The sequence below is a fragment of the Panicum virgatum genome, chromosome 9N, assembly GCF_016808335.1.
Source record: "Panicum virgatum strain AP13 chromosome 9N, P.virgatum_v5, whole genome shotgun sequence".
NCBI lineage: Eukaryota > Viridiplantae > Streptophyta > Magnoliopsida > Poales > Poaceae > Panicum > Panicum virgatum.
This window is the reverse complement of record NC_053153.1, coordinates 59,085,077-59,095,341: the sequence shown is the minus strand read 5'-3', so window position 1 is coordinate 59,095,341 and position 10,265 is coordinate 59,085,077. Positions and strand designations below refer to the sequence as shown.

The 10,265-nt window shown below is 46.4% G+C and overlaps 1 protein-coding gene across 1 annotated transcript; it reads left to right on the top strand.

The window, feature by feature from the left end:
• The first annotated feature begins 2,683 nt into the window (after positions 1-2,683).
• On the top strand, positions 2,684-3,499 carry LOC120689174 (zinc finger protein GIS-like). The gene has a single exon (XM_039971497.1). It carries the CDS (start codon positions 2,684-2,686, stop codon positions 3,497-3,499), a length of 816 nt encoding a protein of 271 aa, XP_039827431.1.
• The last annotated feature ends 6,766 nt before the right edge of the window (positions 3,500-10,265 follow it).

Sequence of the window (10,265 nt, the reverse complement as noted above, 5' to 3'; positions counted from 1 at the left end):
TCGTTTAGTTGGAAGGAAACTCTTAGCTTTCAGTACAAGAGTACCGGCCCCACATGTACACATGATAACACCTATTTACACACACTACTCCCTCTGTTCCAAAATGTAGATCGTTTTGACTTTTTAGATTTATAGATTTTGTTAATTGATTTATCGAGGCGGTTTTAGTAAACATCTCATATCAAAGGTCATAATAAATGAGACTTTTTTTGAGATGGTTTGGTGCCCGCTTCGGTTAATTAAATAAAAAATAAAAAAGCCCGTCGAAGCCCGTATGAGAGCCCACCAAGCCCAACGACGTTGCACCAGCCGCCAGTGGCCGCCACACGCCTCTTGCCGCCGCGCCGGACGCCCGCGGCCACCACACGCCTCATGTCGCGGTGCCGGCGCCGCCCGTTGCGCTGTGCCTGTCGTGCCGCCGTCCGTTGTATTGGCCACTGCGCCGGACAACGCGCCGCTGCTCACCGCGTCCCGTCGCCGCCCACTACGCCCGCCGCCGCGCTAGACGCCCACGGACGCCACGCGCATCAAGCGGCTGTGCCATCCGCCATGTGTCCGCCGCCCATTGCGTCGTGCCTGTCGCGCCACCGCCTGTTGCGCTGGCCACTGCGCCGGCCGCCACGCCGCTACCCACCACGTCCCGCCACTGCGCTGCTGCCCACCACATCCCGTCGCCGCTCGCGCTACGCCCGCCGCCACCCTCTGCGCCGCCCACCGCGTCCCGCCGCCGCACGCCGCGAGGGAAGGGGACGAGGCGGTGCTGTAGGGAGAGATGAGGAAGGAAGCCATGGCGGTCGGGGGGCGGAGCTGGGCGCCATGTGGGAGGGGAGAGAGAGAAAGAGAGTGGAAGGAGGAGATGTTAGCATTTTGTTTCATTTATACACTTGTCTCAGCAACCGCGTTTATATGGGCTTCTATTGGGCTCGGTCTATTAACCGAGGCGGGTCTTTATAAGGAGTCCATCTCCGAAAATAGGGGTATTAACCAAGACGGGCCTTTTAATGGTGACCATCTTGATTAATGGATTTTGCAGGACGGTTTCTTTAACCGCCTCGATGAATAAGAAATGACCGCCTCGGTTAATGACTACCATTAACCGAGATGGTTGGAATTTCTACCTGCCTCGGAGGTGTTTAGAAAAGGTTGCGGTAAATTATTTTTTGCACTGTTTGCCTACATGGCCGTTTACACCATTTACATGCCGTGTAAACGCTACTCAATGAGTAGCCGTGTAGGCCGATTAGCCGTGTAAGGCCGTATAAAACTATTTTTACCGTTTATAAGGCCGTTTAAACGGCCGCATATTCCGAATATTTGCTACACGGTGAGTGACCGACCGTTCACTATTTAACGTTTAGGCTAACATTGATTTTTTGTAGTAGTGCTCCCGTCCGAGGTGGAGCTCGTCTATGGCGGCGGCTCCCCGCGGTGGAGCTCGTGCGCCCTCGGCCGTGGTGGAGGTGACGGAGAATGGGAGAAGCTAAGATGAGAGTACAGAGAAGGAGGTGACTGGCCAACCACTCACTACTCAGGAAGATGAGGTGATAGTAGCTAGATGTACAAGTAAACCAAATACAACCAAATAAAATCAGACTCTACTGGTACATGTAACCAAATATGGGCCGATGTGCTAGTGGAGACCAGGCCAACATATATAAGCCTGTAAACCAAACACACCCTATATCTAGGTGTATAATAAAAATTATAAATTTAGAAAAGCTAAAATAACATATATTTTGAAATGGAGGGCGTACTTAAGCTGGCCTACCTTGTTGGTACTTTTATCGAAACTTATAAGCCGTCCTACACATGTCGACTTCCAAATTACACCATAAAGCTGTTTTAATTTGCAACATCTAGATCAATTCGTGCCATTTGGAAGGGAAGTACCGTTTATTTGAGGCAGATTTTCTAGATACGATGACCAATGTTTGAAATGCCTTCAAATGTTCGAGGACGCAGAATCTACACAGCTCCATATGTGTAGGCACTATACATTTGTACTGTATTCATTAAAGTTTTGAATACACATGCATGGCCGAACTGTCTGAATTTTGGACTGGAGCAGAAGATCGAACGACAACGAGTTATCTGGCCAACTGAAGAAATCGGTGCAGGACACAAACAACCTTTCTCTACAACTAGTGGTCCACCGCTCCTCTTAATTCAAAAGTTTGTATTAATTTTGTAAAATAAGATCTCATTTTAAGAAATTAGTATAATTGTTTAAAGTAAATAGAGAAAATGGATACCTTACGAGGCATCCATTTGCACCTCTATCTACAACTAACGCCAGTCTTAGTGGGGAATATATCATGCCACAGTTATCAAGACTATAAACTAGATAACCGAGTCAGAGGAATGTCATCACCACGACACTCCTTTCACATCCCATGATATTTCCTCTTCTTTCTCTTATGTCATATCAGCATATTTAATGATTATGAGACTCCTATAACACTCCTATTGATGGACTGCGCTGCATGACTGCATCCCAAAAAGTCCTAACTTTGTAGCTGCAGCGGGCCCAGTCCCAACTCTTTTAGTTTCATTTAAACCCGTTTGTCCTATCCTCTCTACCATCAGCACATCACAAGTTCACAACTCCAGCACAATCTAGCGGCACCTGCACTTCTCCGAGTCCGAACCCTACTCGAGCCAGCTAGAGCTAGGCAACGAGAGGATGAGCGAGCGAGGTGCCCAAGGTTCATCCAATGCCGCTGCGGCCGCGAGCATCAACTCGTTCTCGCAGCTTCCATTCATCCGCCTCGCCGGCCGCGACAAACCGCCGCCGCCCACCTCCAACCCAGCGGCGCCCATCCGGCTGTTCGGGTTCGACGTCCCGCGGGGCGCTGCCACGGTCGTCGTCTACCCCTCCGTCGCCAAAGAAGCCGGCGCCGCCAAAGATACCACCACCACAGCCGCGGAGGCGGCTGCCCAGGTGGCGCCGGGTCTGGGCGCAATCGGCGACGGCGGCGCAGGGGGCCGGAGGTTCGAGTGCCGCTACTGCTGCCGGAACTTCCGGACGTCGCAGGCGCTGGGCGGGCACCAGAACGCGCACAAGCAGGAGCGGCAGTTCGCGAAGCGGGCGCGCTTCCAGACGGCCATGGCCATGCGCCACGGTCAGTACTACCCGCTCCCGCTGGACCCCGCCCGCCTCTACCCGAGCTACGCCGGCTTGCCGCCACCGCCGCCGCCGCCGCACTACCCCGCGTGGGCAGGTGCTGCATATTACATCGCGCCAGGGTCCAAGCTCTGGCGGCCCTGTGCCGGCGGCGTCGTCGTTGGTGCGGGGACGACGACGCAGTTGGCTACGCGGCGTCAAGATCGGCCACCTCTGTCTTTGATCGGGCGACACCAGGCAGTGGTGGTGGCGGGAGGTGCAGGCTCGGCAACGCTCTCGCAGTCGACCTCCTCATCGTCATGGTCCACTTCGCCGCAAGAAGTCCCCACCCTACCGGAGATAAAAGAGAATGTGAGCTTGGATCTAAGTTTGTAGTGATGAACTGTGGTTGGCGTCAGAGGCAGATCGATAATTGTTTGTTTAATTTCTTATATCTATTATTTTATTATTTGACCAACAAACGGAGTCTTCACGTTCGCTCTCAAGGTTTAGAAATTCTCACATTAATCGGAGAAAAATAAAAATTACCCATCATTGCCATTATGATAAATTTAGCATAAAATATCCCTATGCCTAATTAAAAATCACCCACCAATGCCATTGTGAAAAATTAAATATACACTATTAATAAAAACTAAAGCTAACAACAATTAATTAAAATAAAATAAAAATAAGAATAATTATATGCATAATATTATTAAAGCTCAAAAAATCAAATTGTTATTATAGGTAAATCATATTTGAATTGCTTTAACCAACAATAAAACATAATTTACGATAATGAACAGGGTGATGTATTGTAAAAAATAGTATAATCTTTAAGTAAGAATACAATAACATGCAAATTTTTGAATTTTCAATACTAGCCGCGCAAATGTTCGGGCTATACGCCTAGTTGAACAAAAGCAGCTAGTTCCTGATGCATTGATTCATTGATTGGTCAGAAAATTGCTGCTAGTTTAGCAGCAATATAGCACCAATTATGGTGCTCTGTGCCAGGTACTACAAAATTCATTTTTTGCTCTTCTCTCATCTAAAACTGGTACGATCGAGCTCCAAAGTGATTCGTCTGTGTTTAGAAAAGGATCGGAGTTACCTGGTCAAGTTTCTCAAAACACCAAAACAAACAGAAAAAAAACTATCTTACAGTATTATTAAGCAACAGCTGTGTCCTGTTGAGGATATTTGGTAGTGTTATTAGCTCGCTCCATCTAGTTGTAATAGTTGTCAACAGTACGCCTTCATTCATCATGCATGCATCTATAGTATAGGACGCTGGCTGCTGAACTTCGTCGATCGCTAGCTTGATCCTCCAATATTTTTTTTTCTTGCAAACAGCAGCCAATTACAATTCAAACCTATCTTTAGAGTTTGAATGTAAAAATCACATTGTTCGGCTCACCATTATCAGAAGAAGAGCTGGTACTAAATGATGAACTCTTTATCCACCAGTATTTGAAACTCTAAGTCTTACTACCTCATGCTTACCGTCTACGTACAGGTAATTCATTGCTCTAGAGCTCCCTGCAGCCGTTACTCATTTTGATCCCTACGAGTCGGAATCCCTTAAAATTTGAAAAGAAAAGGTCGACCTAGCCAAAGCGCTGTCATTCTTTCATAAAAGTTGAGCACGTGTGACATTGCAAGCACATGTAGCAAGCAATGCAAAAAAAAACTCTACACGTGGAAGAAGGGACACAAAAAGGTATTAAAAAACCATCTGGAGGGGTCCGGACGCTGAGTGGATTGTTGCAACTGCTTCAAGATGTTTGGCAGAGTTTCCAGAGCAGCTTCTGAAAGCTCTGCTAAATAGTTTTCCGAGAGAAGTGGTTCTATGCTGATTCCGTAGAGTGATTCTCTTAAATGAATTGGTGAGATGGGAACTGAAAAATGTAGCTTCTCCTGATTCACTTCGCACACTGGATCTATTTTTCATAAAGTTAATCTTAGAGAATCACTTTCAGCTAGTGAATCACTTCTCTCAGAGAATTAGCTCCCATAGATAATCAGAATCAGTTGGAGCTCTACCAAACTGACCCTCATTACTCACGTTGCGATCTTGCAGATAAGTGATTGGCATGTTCTGCAAATGACTTTATCTATACCAGTGCAGTTTGTATAGCTGATGAATTTGTTGAAGAGATCGATCGAACATCGAGGATGATCATGTAAAGGAGCTCCCCTACTGGCCAAAATCTCCAATGCAAGTAAAGGAGAAAGATGAGAAGAGAGGAGAAAGATGAAGAAAAAGAGGAAGAAGAGATGGAGATGGAGGAGAAAACCTCCTCCTAAACTAAATCCCTATGTCTCCACCCTGGGCATTGGCTCCTCCTCCCCAATTGATCAAGTCTATACGTGTAAATGAAAACACATTGAATTTATACCCATATGGTATAGATAAGGGTTAGAAACAATGAGCCATATCGATTTTATATCTCAGTGGCATTTCAGATAAATACAAGAATTTACTATTCATTCTGATCCTATAAATCCCAAAATTTGGTAGACGCGGTAAGAACTTAATGCATACATTTATCTTGTGTAGGAGACTAGGAGAGTCGCCGAGACATTATAGAAGGATCAACTTATGTTTATGTTTAATCAGTTCTAGTAGCTAGTAGTAGTTGTTTATTGTGAATGTATATATACACACGTAATATCTATTGACCTGAGGTGTCAAAGATAAAGAGAATAACTTTTGTATGTATATATTTTTTTTGTCTTTTTTAGAGTAAATCAAATATCTCAACCCGCCGTCACCACCAATTCAATTACTACTATTCCGGGTTGACCCGGCGACAAAGCAAGCTGACCGGATCGATGCCCTGCCCCTGCACGACGCGCTAAAAGGCGTCGTCGCCGTATCCTTTGCCTGCGCGCGCGCACGGCTGGATCTGATCCGCCAGCGACTGTCGGGCGCGCACTGTAGCACCCGCATCAGTGCACGCCTCGCGCGCGCATGGCATTGGCAGTGGCATGGTCTGTGTCCCATCGTCTGACTGCGCCTGCGTCCAGCCACTGTGGCGCCGGGCCCAGCAGTCGCGTGCGTGTCGCGCTCAGCTGGCACTGCTCGACCGGAGATCCAGTGGCTGTGTGTGTACGTGTTAGTTATTTTCCCAGACTCTGCCGTCGTTCTGCCTGCGTCTACAAGTCCATCACTTGAAGCACAGTGCGTGTACGTGTGTGTGTGTGTCTTCAAGACACTCACACACACACACTCTCTCTCTCTCTCTCTCTCTCTGGAGCATGCATGGCGGGACCAACAGTAGTCGCTTTTCGCACTGTCAGAGAGTCAGAGTCAAAAGCTAAAAGCGAGCTCGATCTGGTAGTTATCTACTGTTGCCTCGCAAATGTAAGTAGTCCTCCATACGACCATCCTGTGGACTGTGGTCCTATTTGATCAGATACTACAGAAACATGTTTTATAGGCATTTCACAATCATAAGCCGATCGACTTAGATCTTGTTTGGAGAGTTGACTCCGGCTTCGGCTTCACCTATGAATGCATATGAATGCAACGTGAAACCGTTTTGCAAAATCTCAGGCTAAAATGAACTAAAGCCAAGCTTCACCGACTGTTTGACTTAACTCTTGATCTCAAATGGCTCCTTAAATATGCCTGACCAATGCAAAAAGACATAGAAAAGAAGACTCATGAATACAACAGTGCATGGAATGTGCAAAGAGGAAACGAGATCAAATATTCAAATGTGAATAGCTTGCAGATAAAACAAACACGTAGACATGTAAGAGAATTCGTGCTTTCCAGTGGGGAGCAGCAAAGGGAAGAAGAGTATAGCTAGTTTACAGCTGGGTTCCTTGCGAATAATGTATGATTTTGATGTGGTGGCTTATTAGGGTTTAAAGATAAAGATATATCTTGGGTCGTAGTCGAATCAAGCTCTTTGTGCCAGAGTGCTCAAAGTTAATTATTATCTATCCTAATGAGGACCAATGGTGGTCAATTTTAGATGATGAGTGATTAACAATATTGTGTGAATTCAATGTCTCTTGACCCGTGATGTGCAGGCGCAGGCTGCGACGTGACGGTCGACAGATGCGGTGAAAGTCAAGCGAAAGGTTCGTGCCGATGAACCAAGGGCAGTGAAGGACAAACGCGAGTAGTCTTGGACCGAGGGATCCGAGGAGTCACGGGCGATCCACGTGGTGCACTGAAGAGCAAGAATACATGGAAGGATGAAGACAATGTCGGTCGAGTCAAGCGGGATAGAGACATCAGACACTTGGTGAAGACTGGACATGCGTCGACATCAAGGAGGTCACGTGGCGGCCAAGTTGAGATGGACAGTTTGGGTGGTTTCGGCCCCAAAACAACCATGCAGGCAGGTTTCCCGATTTGGACCTCACAATCAAGGGCATGTCCAGTGCGACCGGATGTCGGAGACGGATCACACGTGGTGCCATCGTGAAGCTTAGTCAAGGCGAAGCTAAGTCGTGAAGGCGGCGTGTCCGTCCGATACTTCTACAAAAAAGCTAGATCATTTTGCCCCTGCGTGGATGTGTGTCGTAGGTTTTTGAAAATGAACCGGCAAGAGTTTTGCCATTCATGTATTAATAAAGAAGAGTGAGAACAAAGCAAAAGGCCTAAGCCCAAAATAGAGAAAAAAGATGAGAGCTACTCTAATCTCCGGGCCATAAATCACTCAGACAATTAGCTCCTGCCAAGCGCCAGGCACGGGCTTCCTCCTTGATTTTTGCAAGCACATTAGGACCGAGGACTCTTTGTGTCGGAAGATTCTTCCATTCCCCTCATTCCAAATTTCCCAAGAAATGAGCAACAAAAGCGATCGCATCGTCTTAGGTGACAGTTCAGTCGAAGCACTTGCCACCTTCCACCATTGGGCTGTGCTATCGCAAGTATCCCATGAAGCCATATTTGCGGTTGCTGTAGGTACACTGGCCCCAAGCTCGGTCCAAAGACGTCTGGTGTAATGACATTGCACAAATAAATGCAGAGCTGACTCGTCCGTATGTCTACATAGCAGACACTTCTTCTGGTTCGGCCACCCCCTCCGTTCAAGCCGATCTGCAGTCCACAACCGGTTCTGGTAGGCTAGCCAAGCGAATATTTTACATTTTGGTGGCGCCCACGCTTTCCATATCAACTGATCCAGATTCATGTCCATGGCACCCAAAAATTGAGCCATGTACGCTGATTTGGTGGAGTATTCTCCGTTTGCACTTAGCTTCCACACGATTTGATCCGGCACCCCCGGACGTAACTCAACAGATTGCAGCCGTGTCCAAAGGTTGACAAACTCCACAAAATGCTGCTGAGAGGTGAGCAGTGGGATCCTGATGTGCCGCACCCAAGAGTTATCCTGAATCGCAGCTCTAACTGATAAGCACTTTTTTTACTGGAGGCAAACAAGTTAGGAGCCAAGTCTTTTGGTGCTTGGCCTTCCAGCCACGCTGACTGTTAGAAATGAGCCTTACTTCCATCCCCAATAGTGATTGTGGTGGACGCATTAAACAATTATCGGTACATTTCGTCACATGGGATTTCTGTTCCTACCCAAGGCTTGTTGTCGCTCTTCCAATAGTGCCAAAGCCAGCGAATTCGTAGTGCCCGCGCAAACTTCCTGAGGTCAAGAATCCCAAGCCCTCCTAGCTTAGTCGGCCTGTTGCATCTACGCCAATTGAGCTTACATTTGCCTCCTGAAATCCTTTCAAGGCCAGCCCAAAGGAATCTTCTGCGCCTTGAGTCAATTTCCTCGAACACCTCATCAGAAGCCCTGAGCGCAGTTAGGAAATAGATTGGTTGAGAGGAGAGCACTGCCTTGACTAGCGTGTTACATCCCGCAATGCTTAGCAGGCGCCCTTGCCAGGAGCTCAATCTCCCAGCCACCTTGTCGATGAGTGGTTGGAAATCAACTCGTCGTAGCCTCTGAATGGTCAACGGCAGCCCAAGGTACTTGAAGGGGAATGTGTGTCGTAGTTATTAGCATAGAAGTATTTTCATCGTTGGTCAAAAGCCTTATAAGATAGGCATGGCTAATAGGAGTGTACTTCTCCAACCTTAGTTTCATTTTCTTCTCTATTTTTTCTTATTTTGGTATTAGAGTTTGTATGGAGATGTTCTTGGGAATATATGCCCTAACCTCCTCGTGTTCTTTGGGCTTTGAGATTCAAGTTCTTGCTCTTTGATTTTCATATGCTACTTTGTCTATTCCCGTGCGTTTTTCTTGTTACGCATTTTTTGAATATTTTTGAATCAAGCCTGCGGCGGCGGCTAAGGCGCTCGAGCGTTTGCAGGGCACGCTGCCTTGCTCGAGCAGGCCGTGCCTGCGGTCCAGCCGGACCCGAGCGGAGGCCCAGGCAAAGGGGGAGGAGGCCCATGGTGGGGCATGAAGTCCAGCTACCTGCTGCCTCAGGCCGGAAGCCAGCGCCACTTTCATCCCAAACTCAGGTTAGGCTTTTTTCCTTTGCTTTGCTTATTTTCTTTTTGAAAAATCCTTGCTTATTTTCTGAACTCTTGTTTTATTTCTTGCTCACATTATTCTACTAGTTGATTAGATTGTGTTAATTAGATTTTGCTTTTATCATTGTTCGTAAATCTTTGCATGCTTAATTAGATAGTTTTAATTAGTTTTTTTATTTTTATAATTTTAATTAACTCTAGCACGCTTAGTAAAAAATGTTCTGATATTTCTTAAAAAATGTTCTGGTATTGTTTTTCATTGGAGGGTCCTTTCGGATTTTTTGGTAAATTGTTGCTATAGTTTTTTTTGTTAATCCTTCCTTCCGTTTTTCGCATCAAGCTTTTTCTAATCATTTCTAAAGTGAGCTCATCATGAGTTGGCTTGTGACACCTTGACAATTAGAAGAGAGATATTTTGAGCAATGAATTAGAGTCGGCTTTTCGGAGAATTCTTAAAGACTTCCATTTCATACCCTCTGTCGCCGTTTCGGTCCCAAATCTAATGCTGACTTGCTTGACACGGCAACGTTTGTGGATCACCAAACCAAACTGTGGTGGCAAATGTTAAGAGTCACACGTGTGACTGGCAGTCAAATCATCACATAATGTGGAATACTTTTTTTGTTGCGGAACAATTTATTTTTTGTTACAAGAATAATTGAAAAATGGTTCCGAACAAAGAAATTATTGCAGCAACAA

What these genes read in the sequence shown, in the direction of transcription:
- LOC120689174 (XM_039971497.1), top strand. Translation starts at nt 2,684, where the DNA reads ATGAGCGAGCGAGGTGCCCAAGGTTCATCCAATGCCGCTGCGGCCGCG.